Source organism: Syngnathus scovelli, chromosome 17 (assembly GCF_024217435.2).
Source record: "Syngnathus scovelli strain Florida chromosome 17, RoL_Ssco_1.2, whole genome shotgun sequence".
NCBI lineage: Eukaryota > Metazoa > Chordata > Actinopteri > Syngnathiformes > Syngnathidae > Syngnathus > Syngnathus scovelli.
Genome location: NC_090863.1, coordinates 10,551,616 through 10,571,249, shown reverse-complemented (window position 1 = coordinate 10,571,249; position 19,634 = coordinate 10,551,616). Strand labels below are relative to the sequence as shown.

General features: G+C 37.4%; 1 protein-coding gene across 2 annotated transcripts in view; it reads left to right on the top strand.

Moving 5' to 3' along the window:
• brinp2 (bone morphogenetic protein/retinoic acid inducible neural-specific 2) overlaps window positions 1-19,634 on the top strand; it is a 76,784-nt gene that overhangs the window by 42,763 nt on the left and 14,387 nt on the right. For both annotated transcript variants that reach the window (XM_049747528.2, XM_049747529.2), the window contains 4 exons: window positions 4,294-4,484; window positions 6,594-6,775; window positions 10,414-10,519; window positions 16,409-16,645. In XM_049747528.2, coding sequence (XP_049603485.1) covers window positions 4,294-4,484; window positions 6,594-6,775; window positions 10,414-10,519; window positions 16,409-16,645 — 716 coding nt within the window. The remainder of the gene's footprint in view (window positions 1-4,293; window positions 4,485-6,593; window positions 6,776-10,413; window positions 10,520-16,408; window positions 16,646-19,634) is intronic.

The following is a 19,634-nucleotide window of genomic DNA, read 5'->3' as shown; positions in this document are numbered from 1 at the left end:
AACATGCAAAATATATTCACCGACTTTAAGCCGCTACTTTTTGCATAAGCTTTGAACCCTGCGGTTTATAGTCCAGTGTGGCTTATTTATGGACTTTTCATGATTTTTATGATATTTCATGATTATTTGTTTTCATTATACAGGTAATAGAAATGAGGACATTTCATTTAAAACATCTGTGGCTTATAGTCCAGTGCAGCTTATATATGAACAAAACAGGATGTTCCCCTAATTTTAACTGGTGCGGCTTTTATCCGGGTGCTTCTTATACTCCAGAAATTACGGTAGTTTTTGATTTGTAAAAATTGATCATTAACAGGCTGGATAGAGGCTATCTATCTCACATAACTGAATCTACCTCACCAATAATTATGTGATGGTTTATCAAGGGAAGTCATACTTTTCATTAATTGGGATCGGTTCATTAGTTTTTACATAACCCTGCAAGTACACACAGAGAAAGATTTCCTACTGGGCAGAGGTAATAAAAACAAAATTGTCCTCAAATGTTCTTCAGAGAGCATCAAGCAATGGACTGTATCTGATTAGACGTTAAATCAGTCATCCTTTTGATTTTTTCGTTCCCAGCCTTTTTTTTTTTTTCCTTTTATGTACATGACCACAAAGTTGGCATAGCAATGTGCATCTTCAATCAGTACACATCTACCTGGTTGACTACCTTGGTCAACCATGATGAATAGAATCTGATATAAACATAAATAAGTCACAGGTTGTGAAATCTAAATCCATTTAAACATTTTAATGCAGTGGCCCCCAACCTTTTTTCCGCCGCAAATTGGTTCAGCAAAGTCTATTCCTTTATGACGCTCTCAAAGCTCTTAAATTTGTTAGCACTCACTTTTGAAGGCATCCATATGTAAATATATTTATTGTAATACATCAAATTAGAATGTGTGTGGTCAAATGTGGTCCCCAAGTAATACCGATGCAAAATCTCCAGCATTTAGATTACTTAGATTCCACAGCCTCATAAATAGACCGACAAAACCTAATTTGTGCATATATTAGGTGTTTTGAACATCCTTTACTTTTCATTTCAGTTTTTTTTTTTTTAACATAAAAACATTGAATAAAAGGGTTGTAAAATATGAGTCCTTCTGTTCAGGGCTCATTACCATGGTAGATTGATTGTGAAGAGTGAAGCCTAATTTTCATGCTGCGACTTGAAGGTTGACTTGCACTCAATAAACTACAACTCCAGAAATCACAACTGGGAGTATTTAGGTCAATTATGAGGGTAACTGTAGCCTACCTGTTTCTGGTGCAGCCACACATTATAAAGTTTCTGGTCTGCTCACTTTCATTCCACAATGTTCGCATAATAACCCACAGCTTGAAATAAATAGGGTGGTGATAGAAATAAGTGCAAACTTAATATATTTTTTGTTTCACCCTACTTTCACACATACCCCAGCGGGTTTTACTTAATATTTCTTTTAATCCATGAGCTTTTTTTTCCACGTTGAATTATTACATAATTTACTGAAGTGTTAGATATATGGACAATGCTTCAATGAAAAAAATGCATTAAACAATGAAATATTTCATAAGAAATTAGTGTAGTTGCAGATGATTGAATTGAGCTTTTATTAAAATCCAAATAAAAGCCGTTTGATTTAATCGTTCAGCTATATTTACTTCAAATGTTTTGTGTGCAAAAGTGGCACTCATTTAGGAGCAGCCATTGCATGATGAAAAAGTTATTATGCAACATGGACCAAATGTCTTGAAACAAAGTCCCTCAAAAGTTATTATGCAACGTGGACCAAATGTCTTGACTTATTCCAGATAACAAAATATCCCATTCCAAGTTGCAACAATGCTATAAAGTGATTGTTATATTCACCCAGAGAGTCATCCAATAGGCTATGTCTTTCTCTCACAAATAATAATGTCCAGGTGTTATTTTCAAAGATGTTGCCAGCAGAACTCTCCGAGGAACCACTCTGCACAGTCAACAGACTTTTTTACTTTTTCTATCATGGAAACTAAATTTTGACTGTTTCAGCTAAACTAAATGCCAGGACTGCAGGTGCAATCACTGCTGTGCTAAAACTGTTTAATTAACATCATCTATCATCATTAGGAAAATAGTCAGCCAACGGTCTTAATGTTAAGGCTTGGAAAGCAAAGTGAGGAGAGAAGAAAATGATGCACAGCACATCTTAGATTTTTGCCCATCTCCGTTCAGCCTCCTTGCCAAAGATCAGTCACTGTAGAGAAGCCTGGCAAACACATCAGTCAAAATCAGCCTCTGTTAATCAGTGTACAACCGCTGGCTGCCAGTCTCTGGATTAGGCATTAATCCGAAACCATTGTTCAGTGAGGCGACTGATAGCCAAAGACTAATAGGGCGGCAATTATTTCAGTATTGACTTTTTGTTACAGATTGCAGAATATAGGAGCCTTGAAATTGTCGTGCTTTTATTAATGATAACAATGCCACTAATTATTTTGTTAATAAATTGAAACTAATGAGACATATTGATGTGCACAATGCTTCTAATATATATCGTTATCTCTATAGATAGATAGATAGATGGATAGGTATCTTTATTTCGTACACAGCCAAAACAAAAAGGAAATTAAAAAAACAAAACAAAACAAATAACACTTTAAAGTGCCATATATAAGTCCGTACAAAAAACAAACAATAAACCAACAAACTGAAAAATAAATAAATAAATAAATAAATAAATAAATAATGCTCGAAAAGACAGACAGACACAGATAGATAGATAGATAGATAGATAGATAGATAGATAGATAGATAGATAGATAGATAGATAGATAGATAGATAGATAGATAGATAGATAGATAGATAGATAGATAGATAGATAGATAGATAGATAGATAGATAGATAGATAGATACTAAATGATAACTAATGGATCTGTACCCATGCTGGAAGCATTTATCTGTGTGTTGTGTGAAAATGAACCTCCTAATGAAGCTCCAATTTAACTCGAATCCCCCTGAGGCAGGGATTGCTGAGGAAAGCGTAGTCATGGTTCATTAAAATGTACCTTCCTCTTCTTTGAAAACAGAAATTATTTTCTACGCAACAATACAACTTCAACCTAAATACAGTCAATTACCGCCTTCCTTGTGACATCTCAAAGAGCCGTTCATCTGTGTAATGCAATTCTGAAAGAAAACATCCAATTAAGTCATAGTGTTACCAACACCATAAATGTGGAATCTTCAAATGTAAGATGTTGACTACCTACTCGCACTGATTGTCGAGGCAGCAGTTAACAGTATAAAGGTATGCAGCAGACTATTTATTTTCTCATCCAAATGTGTGCATGAATGCGAATCAGTTGAGGTATTTTCTTCTGTAATATTGACAAATTCTTGTTTTGCAAATTGTACACCGTGCAGATCTGCTCTTTTTCTGATTTTATGTGCATAATATTTGCATAATCTACCTTGGGGTTAGACTACAAGAGGTTCTTACATGACCATAGGACACTTGAAACCAGGGAATTTTCTCAACTCTATTTTTCTCTACTCTCTGTAACAATTTTCAAAAGAAGAAAGGATAAGACTGTTGATTGATTTGATCCAATCATCAAGTTTCTATACCACTTAGTCTTTTTGGAGTAACAAAGAAGTTTGATTTTATTCCTTCAGAATGCATCACACAGACAAAAGCGTATATTCTCACAAAGCTCAACGGCCTGCAATACGTTGGACAAATTACGGTACGAGAAAACCAATTACCGTATTTTCCGGACTATAAGGCGCACCTAAAATGTTCTCTTTATAAGCCGACAGTGCACCTTATAGTCCGGTTTGGTATATGGACCAAATTCTTAAATTTAAACTGGCCCGAAGCATTGTGTCATGAAATCAATCATAAGTGCCCTGCTGAAGACTATAAATCATAAATCAAAAAGACTTTGGATCATTATTTTGTGATTATAAAGTCATTTGTTGTGTCTGAAGTTGAAATGAAAAAGATAAAATAGAGAATGATTTGATTTGGATTAAAAATCTGACATGATGCATTAATGGTGCGCCTTATAGTCCGGTGCGCCTTATATAATGACACAGTTTTAAAATGGGCCCTTCATTGAAGGTGCGCCTTATAGTCCGGTGCGCCTTATAGTCCAGAAAATACGGTAAAGTCGTGGTCGATTTTCAGTTACCCACGTTTTCAGCCATCTGATCTGGCAAGCAGCACTGTCCCTACAAAAACAGCAAGGACAGAGGAACGACTTCAAATGAATGTGTAGTTACCAATATATGTTTTTTTTTTTCTGTCAGGGAATTCAGTCACTGGAAAGTAAACAGCCTGGCTACAGAGAAGAGAGACATCTTTAAAGCTCCTTTGCCATTAGCACCAGAGTTCCTACGCAACCTGCGACTACTGGGGCGACGGCCAACCTTGCAGCAAATCAACGAAAACCTCATCAAGAAGTATGGAACCCATTTCCTGGTGTCTGCTACCCTAGGAGGTAAGGTACTTTTGAGATACCTTTAACACTCGTGAAGTACTCACATTAATCTCAAGTTGTAAATTCGTATTTTAATTTCAAATGAACAAGTCTGTTGCTTGAAACAATAAATTGCGGGAATTGCCAGGTCTGAAACAATAATTCATGTAGCACCTGCAACATCTAATCACAGTGCTTAGACCATGTTACCGTTCAATCATCCTTCCTCTAAATGAGCATTACTTGCTGCAAGAACTGGGCAGACCAGACGAGGGATAAAATTGACCCGTTTCTAACCATATGTCTCACTTTATTGGATTCCTTTTTACCCTCTTCGCTCCTCTGAGAGGATTGAAGTAACTCACAAAACGGAATTGCCTGCAGTATCGATTTTAGACACCTCACAAATCAAGGCGGAGACCTGCATTATACGTTCGGAGTGACATCCTCGTGATATTGACACTGCAGACCCTGGTCATCACTTAGTATAAAATAACTTCACTGCTTGGTATATACGGGGCTGTGGGAAATTGATTCCATTTTTTTTTTTTCAAGCAACAGCCCGATACAAGATTTACAAGGCCAGTTTTAGATCATTCAAGCCTTGCGTTTTTCAATATCACTAGACATTCAATGTAAGCAGGGTTTTGTTAAAATGTTAGCCAAACGAGGTAATACTTTAACACATTTTGCACAGAATCCAATAACAACAACAATCGAAAAAAAGACGATTCGATATGTACCTCGATACACGGGCTGCGATATGAATCTGGGACGTTCGATTATAAAGTGGGATGATTCATTTCGGTTTATTTCAGTGGCATTTCCTTCAATGCCATATTTCTCTAATACGAGTTGATTCGATACGTCTCTCAATATGTTTTGGTTGGATTCGATACACTTTCATCTTTTAAATCAATGCCAATTTTCGGATTAAAATCAGGAGTGGGACAGAGACACAGACAGAGAGAAAGACAGACCGAGGCAAGACACAGACAGAAACCCAAACAGATAGAGATCGAGATAGAGAGGCAGATTCGGAAAGACTGAAAGACAACAGACGTGTAGAAAGACAGACAGACAGACAGACACAGAGATAGACTGATGGATGCATAGAGAGAGACAGACTAACATACAGAGCAGAGAGCGAAAGATAGACGCATAAACAGACAGAGGCAGCGAGAGAGAGAGAGGAAGCAAAGAAATGTTTACTTAGATTTATTCCCAGAACACGTCATGTCCAATACTTGTGCCTTGTGGTTTGTTTGCATCCAAACATACGTCACTTGCCCTCCTCTAACGGACAACTCCCTTACGGATCATCAGCATGGGAGCCGGAGCTGACTAAGGCAGCTGCAGACTGATATCTAGACACTAGATGTAATTAACAGGCTCAGCTAATTTTGCTCAGAGAGTCTGTGTTCTAATAGTACTGTGACTAAGCACACACATAAACGCATTTCATTTAAATTCAAACTGTTTTTTCTATTTCATTTGTCATCATTGATATTGATATATATTAATATTGTTTATAGTTTGTCATCAGCTGTTTCCACAGTCAAACACAGACACCTCATCAAAGTCGCTAAATAGAAGTTTATGTTCATCAAGACTTGGCATCTTTCGTTTTCATTGTCCGCAGAGGACCTTTCCCACGTTGCTCATGTTATTCATTCTTTCGCACTAATCGTCCTGACCTTTGTAAGTTTTATTCATATTGCATCATTACAACTTCTGCTTTCTCGAGTGGAAGCATTCAGGCATTCTTGACTCTGTAGTTACTCATACACATTGCATATTTGCATTTTGTTTGTTCAGGCTAAATGCCTGCTTTGTGATGTAAACATTTTTTTTTTTTTTTTTGCATGCCATCCATCAAGCTGGGTCGTATGTTTTCTCCGGCCATTTTGCTCAGTTTGTCAAGTTTAGCAATTTCCGTATCTCCTTCAACTCCACCTAATGTACTTTATTTGATAACAAGTTGAGATCAGTTTTGTAGTTTTTCTCTTTTCGGTGTTTATTTGATCTGCATTGTTGTGTTTAAAGGAAATCTGTAGATAACAGAAATGCATCATGAAAATTGTTTTATTTCTTACTTTTAGTAAGTCGGGCTGATTGTTTCATCCTCAGGGGAGGAGTCATTGACGATTTTCTTGGACAAACAAAAGCTGAATAAGAAGTCAGAAGGCAATAGCAACAGCACTGTGGTGTCCCTGGAGCTGCTCCATCAGCTTGCTGCTTCATACTTCACAGATCGGGAAAGCACTCTAAGGAGACTGCACCACCTCCAGATCGCCACTTCAGCAATTAAGGTAATCTATTTGATGCTCACTCACCCTTTCTGTGGGACCAACAGTATCTAACTGCTGCACGGTTATTTACCATCAATGATGTTGACTTCACAGTACTGTGCCAAGATGTGAAATATCTCAAAAGTGAAGATGCAAGGAAATAAAAACAATGGTAATCTTTAGGATCTTGCTGTATTCCGTGACCACATTGGTAACTCTAAAAACATACAGTAATAACTGTGAAATAATAATAAAAAACATTTTATGCCTCATAATTTTATGTTGAATTTGTTTTTTTTGTAGTGCATAAATAATTGTAGGCTGTTATCATTGGTACCGTATTTTCCGCACTATAAGGCGCACCGGATTATAAGGCGCACCTTCAATGAATGGGCCATTTTAAAACTTTGTCCATATATAAGGCGCACGGGATTATAAGGCGCACCTTCAATGAATGGCCCATTTTAAAACTTTGGCCATATATAAGATGGCCCGCGGTCCGGACTTTGGACACGCCTGCTGTAGTGGCTCAATATTGGTCCATATATAAGGCGCACCTGATCATAAGGCGCACTGTCGGCTTTTGAGAAAATTGGAGGTTTTTAGGTGCGCCTTATAGTGCGGAAAATACGGTATATGCTGTTTGCATGTGTTGCTGTACTGTTTGTGTTCAAACATTAGTTGTTTAAAAGTTCCCCATAAACTCGCATGAATAATACATACATAATTGTATAATTTAAAGCTTGATTAAAATGTTTTGAACCTTGAAAGTTACAAAACGACAGGTGCTCTTTGTCTAGCCATCTATTTTCAATGCAGTTAATCCTGTGCCTTGTTTAGCTGCTCTATTGGAATTTATAGAGTTGAACATTGGTGTAAAAACACCATTGCAAAGATCCAACTTTAAACAAAAGCTGGGTTATAAAGTTTAGTCAATGCCTCACGATTTTCTGACTTCAAGAGGGACTAAAATTGTAAATTTCTTTAACACGTTTATTTTATCAATGTCTTGAAATCGAGGGAACAGACAGAGCCTAAGTACGGTGAGCATGCTACCGGACAGCCAGACTAATGTAGAGACACAAAATGGAATCAGCTCGACAGAAGTTGTTTTCTAGATTGATCGATTGGCTTAGTGTTACCCTGCCTCAGATCACTTCAGTCACGTCGTGGGCAAAACAACAGATTTTTGCTGGCAGTGTTAGTTGTTGAAAAACACATTACAAAGCTCGCTATTTTCAAAACATGTGAAGCTTCTCAGCAATTAAGTAATGCAAACATTAATCGATAGTTGTTGCACTATAGACATTTCATCATGGTATGAGCTGTCAGGATACAATATGTCGTTTTTTATAGTAGGCCTACGACCTGCCTATAGGTAAACGAATCCAAACGTGAATAAATTTTACTGCATACATAGATGTTCTTTTACAGCCAAAAGATTTGCACAACCGCCAGAACAAACTCACACATTAATGAGCCAAAGCATCCTTTACATAGCTCTAACGAATAATGATCTCTGCTATGCGAGCCACCTGCCGTGGTGTGTTCTGCCAAATTTTGTCACCCAGGAGGAGGTAACGCTGAGTGGGATGTACTTGACCTGTGTCCATGTATGTCTGTGGGCAATGAGTGGCTGCAATACAGCTAGTGAGAGTCAGGAGTGAAACTTTAAACATTAAAATAAACCACAGCCGGAAAATGGAGGCATATGGATATGAATACGAGTTCCCTACAGGTCTCTACAGATTCTTTGTTCGTTTGTTTGTTTGTTTGTACGTACGTACGTATGTATATGTGTGTGTATATATGTGTGTGTGTGTGTTTTGGTGCCTTTTTTTGGTACCATTTTTGGTACCATTTTTTTATAATAGATCAATATTTAGGATTTTGAAGCACAGTAGGTGTTGAAGAATGTACGAACATTTGGCATAACATTAACAACTCCTGCTGATTTAACCTCAGCTAATCACTTGTGGATTTCTTGCAGTTTTTTTTTTTTTTTTTTTACATTAAGTGCAATACTTATTATCTTCAAACAGTCATTTGAGTGTAAAAAAAAGGAGCAGTGGGAACATTTGAAACTATGATTAACAATGTCAATGTTTCAATTGAAAAAGTAAAGCAAGCAATTTGTAGCATAATTTGCTAACTGCTCTCATGACAATTAACCATGCAAATACAAAGTTGTTTTTTATTATCATTTTTATTTACCTTAGCTTCTTTGCTTTTAAATCATCAACACAATATTGTCTGTCAAGCTAGCTAAATACTTTTACAACCTATTTATGAAAATGGCTATTCGTACATTTACAACCAATAAATTATGAAAATCTTCAAGTAACAATACTCTTTTATTTTATTTCAATGTAATTATACTGAAAGTAAATGTATTTATTTTTTTATAAATATTCTATTTACATGTCCATATGCATACTATAGTAGATTATATTTTGTTCAAAACAGTAAAACAAAACTACCATGTTAACGGTACTTAAAAGAGATGAAGCCTCACATCAGTCACTCCGTCATTTTATTTCACTTGTCCACAAACCAGCACATGGAACACAACTGCTGCTGTGTCGTACTGAAACAAAAGCTGTTTGTTTTTTATTTGCTCTCAGATGGCTTCATCACATTCACACATGCTCTGTGTCCTCTCAAAGGCCTTGCCTGGGAGCTGTGCACATCTGCTTCACTTATTTCTATGTCGCATTATAATTCACACACAGTAAACGTTGCATGGGGCATTTACCCAAATCTGAATTTTGGATTCAAGATAAACACAAGCCCATTTCTCATTTCCACATTTTTGCTAACAAGTCTATTATTGGCTTTATTGATTTTGGAGGTGACTGCGTGTGTGTGAGTGTGTGTGTGATTGAGTGCGTGAGTGCGTGTGGTGGTGATGGCGGGCATAAATGTGGTTTCAATATTTATTGAGACATAAAATTAAGAAAACATAACAAATGGATCTTATGTAGATTATCCGTTCTAACAATCATCCTTGCCAATACAATTTCTACCACCTGATTGTGTTTATTTTAGTTAGTGTGTCACACTGAATTTCTGAACGCATTCAGCATAGTAACAATCGTGACCACTTCAAGTTTCCAATTCTCATTCCCCTCTAAGATACGATGGCAACACAGCAGTCTTGTTGATGATGGCTTCTTCAATCAGAACTAAGGCAGAAAAAGAAAAAAAAAGTTCAAGAGGCTCCACGAGCATCATCCCTGTATATTTAGGAAAGAGAATTGCAGAAGGCATCTCAAGGTGAAGCAAAACAACCAAGGAGGGTTTTATCAGAAATACCATGAATGTGATTCATTTGTTCGGAATACAATGTACAAGTACAGTGAATATACTGCGTGTACATTTTCTTGATGTATTTCTTTGTGTGTGTGGTCAAAAAAGATTAGATGTGTTGTATAAAATATTTAAGCTTATCCTTTATCTCACATCTTGCAATAATATAGTATAATTGGTAATTCAGCCAAAGAGAGTTTCCAGTAAAAAATCACAGCTATTGTTTCATTTTTCAATGTCAATATAAACTTAAATGCATGTATTTTGCGGCTGTTGATAAAATGATTGCATGCACTTACGATTTAACGTCTGGTTTATATTTATATAGAGCTTCTCCTTCTGTTTCCTAGGTGACTGAAACAAGGACCGGTCCTCTCGGCTGCAGTAACTATGACAGCTTGGATTCAGTTAGCTCTGTGTTGGTGCACAGTCCAGAAAATAAGATTCATCTAAAAGGTATGGTTGCATAACAAACTGGCCCACCCACAAGCAAACAAACCCTTCACCTTTATTCATTTTAAATTCATGAGAAAACCCTCAACTTCCGTGTAGTCCACTAAAGGGACAACCTATTTTCCTTCCTAAACTGACACATACATTTGCCACTTCCATACCTCCACCCACCAGCATTCCCATTGCGCCCAATCCATACACAGAAGGTGTCCTGTGCTGTGCTCAACCAGGATGACCCTTTACTTTACGCTGCAGTAGTTCATATGTCTGTTCTGCCTCGCTGGCTCGCTGTCTCATGGGCAATCTGGTATCTTAGCAGGCTGAAGATGGACTGTGCCCTGTCACACTGACCCTGTTCCAACCCCTCAAGTTACACATAGAGCAGTTATTATCAACTGGTGGCCCACGGGCCCAATACGGCCCAGCCGCCCAACCATCTGATCCTGCCCGTTCGATAAGTATAGGGATCAAAGAAAATTAAAATCTAAGAAAAACCTGACTCAAAAAGGGTAAACATGCCTTATAAACATCAAATAATATTCATTCATTAGTTGTGCCAAAATAAAATTTTCCCAAGGCGACTGTCTGGTAAAATTCTCGCCCTTCGATATATACAGTTGGTGACCCCTGACCTATAGAGCATTCATTCATTAATTCATTTAAAGATAATTCTAATTATCAGGAGTGAATTTGAGGAAACAGTGAGCTGAAAATCAAAGTACACTTAAGGTGGATGCCCCCCCCCATACACACACATACAGAACCGAATACAAAAAACAAATGTTGACCTCTGTAGCTGTATTTTAATTCGCAATCCTCAAATTTGAAACAGGATGAACAACATGACACTATACAGCCTCTGCCCTACTAATACATTTTAAAAACACAAAAGAAAGACAATCAGCGTTCCACCATGTTGCGGGGGGGGGTGAAAAAATATAGACTTATTTTTATGCACTCTCTCCAGGCAAGAAAAAGAACATTGTCTTTGTATTTTTATTTTCCCTGTATGCTCCCACACCATTGTTCTCACATTTTTTTGATCCTCGACTCTGATTGTATGCCTATTTGTTGTAAACCTGGAGGGTTTGTGTGAGGGTGTGTGCGTGTGTGTGTGTGTATGCATGTCTGTTCAAGTGAATTGAACACTGTCGCTTTGGTGTACGACTCTAATCACTAATGAAAGTACTAGACTGTAGGGTTGGTTCTGAACAATCAGTCTTTTTCTTCATATATTTGTTCTCGCACTTCTTTGATCTAGGACGTTTAAATGGATGGATGTGTCGATGGCGAGATAGACGATATGAATTTTTAGAGTACCTTTGATATCAACATTCATAAAAGGGAAGTGTAGTTAAAAATGTTCTATGCTTCCCTCATTAGTTTAAAAATGTTCTCATTATTATTGTGTTTATGGAATGTGAATTAACAGAAAAATCATCTTTTTTTGATCTAGTGTTGCTGTTATTTTGCCATCAACTGAAAGTGGCGCCTAGAAGCTCAGTTAATGCCCATCTTGGCTCACCTATTTTCCGGGTTTGGTCATGTGACATTGGCAAGCTGAGCCTGTAGGCTAGGGGTGTCAAACTTATTTTCGTCGCGGGCTGCATCCATAGTCATGGTTTCCTTCGAAGCGCCATTGAAATTGCCAACCCAAATAAATGTCTCAAATTATATATAGTGTACGGTACTCAATAAACTAGTGAATGACTAGATGAATAACTAGTTTTCAAAACAGAGACTAAGAAAAACTGTTAACATATTTTAAAAATATGAATGGTAATAAAAATGGCTAGCAATGGATCTATTTTTTAAAAGTGAAAAAAATTAGTAATTTTAATATTGACATGAATTTGATGTACAATTTGTCTTTGCGGGTCACGTAAAATGATGTGGCGGGCCGTATCTGGCCCCCGGGCCTTGAGTTTGACACGTGATTTAGACTCATGAAGCAGGATACAGTAGAATGTATTATAAAGAACAATTTTAACCTGACTTCCCGTTTAAGGACTGTATGTTTTGTCAAATATATTTAATGCTGTGAAAGGGATTGTGGTCTTGACCATCATATCAACATAGAACTGTCATTTTGAGGAAATTAAATCAAATCTCTTTCTTGAACTAAATATAAACACATACTGTATACTATAAACAGTCTGTATAAATCATTTCAGCCATAAAATGGATCTGAATGCATAATCTTTGGGACTAAAATAAAACTGTTGCCTCCAGCTTATTGGTGTTCATATGACATGTCTGCACCCAAAGCACACTATGCACAATTTTAGATCTCTGTAGGAAATCCATCAATTGCAACTGCCTGGTTGAGGAATGACAAGATTGAGGTGCTGCAGGGTGACAGGTCTGTAAGGCCCTCTTTTTTAGTTCTTGGTCAGACTTCAACCTGTGCAAAACCTCTGTATGCCACCTGTCACCGTCAACCTCTTGAACAACAAAGCAGGACAAAAGGTCGGCTATTTCTTATCGCTGCCTTGTTTTGCATTAGAGTATTTAAGTGCTGAATGCAAAGGATATGAGAAAAGTCGAGAGTTTGAGGGACACAACACCTTGTGCCAGAGGGAAATTGCCTTTTCAAAACCCTCGATACACCAACGAAGGCTTGTATATTCCTGCAATCCCATTGTTCGTTTTTCACGAAAGCATCAAATCTCAAAGCGAATAGACAAAACAATGCAGGAAAATGAACATCTCTTTTTTTGGTACCAAGACCCTTTATAGTTGTGTGTGTGCGTCTGTGTGTGCGTGTCTGCATTTGTGCCGCAATCCTGCCAGCAGGATGTAATGAACATTACATATGTATGTTAAAGCTGTCACAGCCAAATCCGGAGACTCAAGAGCGAAGACATGGTGCTTGGGTACCAAACACTCTTCTTAAAGCTAAGCCTGGGCTTTGTGGTGTGCCTTGTACCAATACTGGCATAACAACACACAGTGGAGGACTTCACAATGCACTTAACACTGTGCAGTGCGCTGTTGTCCAATTTGTGTGTGGGTAGTGCCACAGACGCAAAATGCGGCACATTCAAAACGACAAGGTGGTGGAGGATTGATTGTAGAGAGGCAAGAGCAAATAATTTTGGCGGAGTTGTACCATAAATGACATTGATAAAATAGAGGCAAATGTTTTATTTATTTCCCGGTATCTGGCCGAAAGGGATAAATGCTGCCGTTTACATCCAAAACAGCCAGAAACTGCACCAGGCTACTTTCTTGTTCAGTTGCTTAGCAACTAGTGCCAGGATTGGGCTGTGTCCTCCTACGCTGTGGGGCAACATAAAAATCAAGTGCAGTATGAAAGTGTCAATACACAACAAGACACACACACTCGTACAAGAGAAATTGTGGTCGCAGGGGCAGCTAAGTAGCTTCAAATTGCTGAAAATGAAAAGTGCAGTCACTCCTGCAGATCAACAGATTGACAGTGAGGGTTGTGTGTGTGTGTGTGAAATAGATGGCAACAGAAAGCTGCAGCAAAAAAAAAAAAAACATTTTTCACTAAGGTCTACTGCCACAACATGAAGTAAATATTATTCGAGTGTCTTTAACTTCATACTGTTTTCAGTATCTGCATAAGCATGTCCAAAATTAACGTTTTAATGAATAACAGACACGTGTCAAAATGCAGTTATACAAGTTTCTTTTTTTTGCGTAAATACTTTTGATGTGGATTTAATTGAGGCGTATTTTCACATAAACAAAGATTATTGAAAGTGTTTTTGCACTTTTCACTAAGGTGGCGTGGACCATTAAAATGAACACAGTAATTGCAGCTTCTCCATCACGATCAATCACAGCCAGCCACACAATAGTCTCTTGTTGTAGGTAAATGATGACTAAAAAAGTACTGCTAATATACACCAGTTTAAAAACAAATATATATATATATCAATATTTTTAATAAATACACTCAAGAAACATAATGCTATATTGCTCCAGGGGTTTTAGTAATTTGTGTTATGGCCTGTAAAATTGAGTAGTTGACAGCTGTACTGCAGGGTTGATTAAATATTGTTTGTATTTTATTTCTACCGCATGTGATATTTTTGTTTTTCAAAAACACACTACACCTTGCTGTTCTGCAATATATGTCCATCCTCTGCTTTGCACGACTTCTTGTATGTATTTAATATATGTATTAAACCATTGTTTGCAAAATACTATAGCAGAATAAACAAAACTAAATTACATTAAACTAAAGTAAGATGCACATCATGGCAGATAATACTGCCGACTGCATCATTTACTTGATAAGGAACTATGGGTAGAATTTACATATTAAAAAAACACACATTTATGATCCTTGAACATCCAGCAGCTGCCACTGAAATGAGTGCAAGTGTGAACAATTACAAAAGTTGATTTACAGTCTGTGGCCCTAAATGTCTTACTTGCACCCCATAAAATTGCAGGTCACTGTGCTCCTACTAAAAAAAATAAAAATAAAAAAATGTGTGGGATTATGTGAATCCTGTGTAACCTGGATTGGTTTTAAACTGTTTTTTTTAAATTGTTTGAACAAAACCCGGTTGATACGTATAAAAAATGATGCGTAGAAGGTGTCATATTTTACTGCAGATGATAATAATAATTGAGCTCTAATGGCAATTGTAGCAAGTTATTAATTTGAGTTTGTGTTCAAATTCCATTTCTGTGGTACTTGATAGCGACACTTGGTAATCTGGCACTCTTCAAACTGTGAGAAATGATTATTTTTTATTCTTCTTTCAATTTACACCTTACATTGTGTCTTACATGATGTGCAGGCACTTTAGTCCTTCTTACATCACATTTTTCTTGATATGCTGCTGTTTGCAGGATTGAAACTAGAGTGTTCTGACGTCTATCAGCATAACAGAGAAGGAAATTGCTTACTGTCAGAACTGAGGAAAGCTCAAATCAAAACAGCAAATGTACAAACCACACAGCAAGATACTGAAGAAATCCTGCCAGATTTCCAAACACAGGCACATTAGATTTTGAAGTTTTGAAGCCACACACACAGCAGTTGCACCTGCCAAGGCATAGAACAGAGGGGAAAAAAGTCACTAATTACTTCTCTTTTCCAAGCCATCGAACGAGAGCGCACCAAAGAAGAAGCCACATGCATATTCATTGAAAGGCTCTGCAGGATTGCATGTTGACAAAACAAATAGATGATTAGTAGATAGTGAGACAGGTTTAGCTGAACAACAAGAACGTACCAGAAAGCCTCTATTTTAGTTTCCAAAAGACAATAATACACTTTTGGGATCACACAGTGGCTTTTAATTTGAGTAATTAGACTGTGCAGGTATGACAGTTTGGATTCACATTTTGCATAATTCTATTAAAACACTAGGTTGTTTAACACAAGCCTGCCAATTCAGAACACTGCGGGTAGCTTGGGCATTTGTTTGTGACTCCTGGCTTCATCGACCCTGGAGGTGGAGCCTATCCCAAGGGTTCGGGGCAGGATGTCAGGGAGACCCTGATCTCATTACCTCCAATCATTTATGCATGGAATTTTCAGATTGTATGTTTAAGAAACAAATCAGAAATGTCACTAGTATCAAACCAGAAGGCTAAAAACAGCTACTCCTATCTGAAAGACTAAACGACAATTAGACGACAAATTAAGATTTCAGGCGGCACATAGTAATGTTCTGAAACTGTATCGCTGTATTGGTAAACAATAAACTGTGTCGTTCCTTATGGACAAGGGTTAATGAGATCCAATACAAGAGCTGTAACACAAAGTTGCCTTCTCATAAATATGGTGCTCTTTGTGGATGGATGTTATTTTTCCACTATCGATAATTGTGTAGTCGCTGTAAACTCTGCAAATGTAGCAATACTTTACAATATGTCCTTTTCTCTTTATTATTCCTTTAGGCTTGCAAGATGTCTTGCCAGAGTTTCTGCGTGGGCGTTTTGTGGAGGCAGCACTCAGCTATGTGGCATGTAACTCGGAGGGCGAGTTGCTGTGCCGCAGCAATGACTGCTGGTGCCGATGCTCTCCTCGCTTCCCTGAGTGCAATTGTCCCTTTGCCGATATCAAGGTTATGGAGGAAAACCTGGGGAAAAGCAAAGAGGCCTGGAACAGTTTCAACCAAGACTTTATTGAATCAGGTATGAGACTTCAGTATTTGGTATAACTATTAATGGAAGCTTAAGGATGTTTTTACATTTTCTCCCAAATTTTCTTAAAGGAATAGATCCCCTGTGCCGAAGTAGAACTAGCATCATCCATTATGAGTTTTAATTCACTACCAACAAGTTTTTTAACTTGTAACCCGTGTTCCTTATCTCTTTCCCCATTTGTTATTACCAAATATTGCCTCATTCACTCAGTGGAAGCTCTACTTGGGTCCGATTCAGTGTGTTACTAGTTGTTAGCATCAGTCTTACATCATAGGGGGCAGAGTTCCTTTCTTTGATCAAACAGTACCGTATGTCATATACATACTCTAACACACGGTAAAAAAAAAAAAAATAGATCCACTTCAACGTGGAGCCTGGATTTACACTCCAAGTCTAAGTGCCCAATTAGAATCTTTTGGCTATATCCAATTTTGAATGTTTATGTCCATTTTCAAGTACATACAGAAGGTGGTAGTGATTTATGACTTCAGGCTAGATGGAGTTTATTCTCAATATCGGAGTTTATACACTATGTACCCGCAAATGACTGTGCCCCAGGTGCTCGTCCATCATTCAGTCATGTCACACCACTTGCCTAAAAATACATACAGTTTACTTTTGGTTCATTTATTTCGAATGCTTATTGTGAATTAGATTTATTAGACAACATATAAATCGTATTATTCATTGATGTGTTCTAAAGTCAGCAACCATTTTTAGCGGTTTTACGGACAGCGTTAACTTTGCAAATGAGTCTACAAAGTTTATATCAGGTTTATTGGATTTTGCACAAGTTGCTTCTTTTAATATCGCTCTTATCTGACAAACTATATAGCATACAAACAGGATTTTATGTTTTATGAAGTGTCTGCTTAATGTGACTGATCCCAATGCAATTTATGACTTTCCATGTAAACAAAGTCAATGAACCAGAAGATGAAGAGAACCAGCAGTTGTGTAAACAGAAATAAATCACATGATATGCTAAACTCGCATTTTTGTGGGCTTGCCAAACTGCAAGCTACACCATTCCACAATGTTATTTTTGTTCAATTAAAATATATCATTTATGACATGCTCATCCAATTAATCTACTTCATAGAATGCATTTTTTTATTCCTTTTGCAACATTATCTACGCCGTGTAAATGTTTCTGATGCTCACTGAGTCAAATATTTTTCTTTGTTACGTCATGAATGATGATGATTTGATTTCTGTCATTTTTCCTGTAGCATTTTTTCGTAATATTTTGGTTGGGCTGGGAATTGCTTTGCTGTATCTTTAGCCTGCAAATGGTCGGAATGTGACAACAACTCACTGAGAGCAAAACGTCATCTTGCGGTATGCCGAGCCGAAGTGATTGAGGCCATTTGAGTTCAACAATCTTGTTGTTGTAAAATGGATTTCCACCAAGCTGGGACTATTTATCACAAGGCAAGCAGGACTCAGGTGTGTGATATAATGGTGGTAATGATGCTGAACAATTCCGCCGTCTCTTACTAAATTGGAAAGTGAAGCCAAATCACCTACTTTTTTCTTTTTCTTCATTTGCTTCACGCAGCGTTACTTTTTTACAACTTGGAAGATATAGACAGGATTTAATTGGACACAGGTTTTTGGCAGATATATCTGATGTTGGTGGGTAGGCTCACTCGGCTGTGCTTTCTCTGTAGCACTCATGGGATTCAGCTGCAACATTTATTTGGAAATGGTTTTGTGAGTCACATTATAGCAGTAAACAGTTCTTCCGTGCATTATTTGACTTTTTTGACAGCAGCTGAATCTTGCCAACTGTTTTTCGTTGCATATTAAATCTTTGAAAAGAGCCAACAAAAGAGAACTGAAGAGAGAAAAAGAGTGTTTTTTCAAGGTGTTTCTTCTGTTGACGTAATATGTTTTGTCAGGAGATTAACTTTGTGCTGTTTGTCATAAAAATTTAGGCATTTAGTACGTTTGCTAAAAATACCATAAAAGGAACAGAGTTTGTCACATGCATTCAAAAACAGGTATATTCTGTACACCCACGGGCATGTCTTCAGGGAATCATGAAAGTTTGATTAAATTTAGAGAAGCAAGTCGACTTGTATTTAAATAAACACACAACACACAACGTGCAAGACACAAGTTGAGATGAAAAATGAATGCTAAGAACGTGAGGGGCGAAAGCCACCGAGACAATACTGTTCGGCTGTCTGTGCTTTAGCACCATCATTATCAAATCTGTTTGCATTCTGCACGCAAACATTTTTTGCTAGGAATGACTCAGAAGAAGCTTATTATTCCATGCATGCCTCCAATATGTTATTTTTGTTCTGTTTTAACACAAATTTGAATTAGAAATATCAATGTCATGATGCATACAAAAAGGGAGCAGCGAGGGGTAATTGCCTGAGCTGGTATGTGCTAAGGGTAAATTGTGTAAGAAATGAGGTTACTCATACATGAAACATACGACGTAGCCTCACTGTAATTGAAACTCAGTGCTCTGCTTCACTGGTGGGAGGGTATTAGCCTTAAACTATTCATTCAGGGAGCGGAAAATGGACAAATCCTACTCATTATCTAGAAAAGCCTTTCATCGTTGTAATTATTTCATGTTGGTCAGGTACACTGTGTGCTTTTCCCTCTTTAAAAGGATGTACTGTATTAGTTTGTGACAGTAGCAAGTGAGTCATTAAAACAATTCTATACTGCATTAAGAAAGTTTTACAGTGTACAGGTTTGTGCTTGCAGCATCCACTTCCATCCATAATTTGATTCTGTGTCGACGGCCATTTTATTTGTTATTGCGAGCGGGGATGTTGTATTGATTCTTTCGTTTGCAGCATACAATACCAGGCAAAATATTGAAGCCATTTTCTTTCAATATAACGAGTCCGTAGCTACATTTTGACCGCTTTTGGGGAATAGCAGAAGTCAGACAGTTTGATTATTTTATATTTTGTTAAATGTTATGATACTTTGTCATAACAAACCT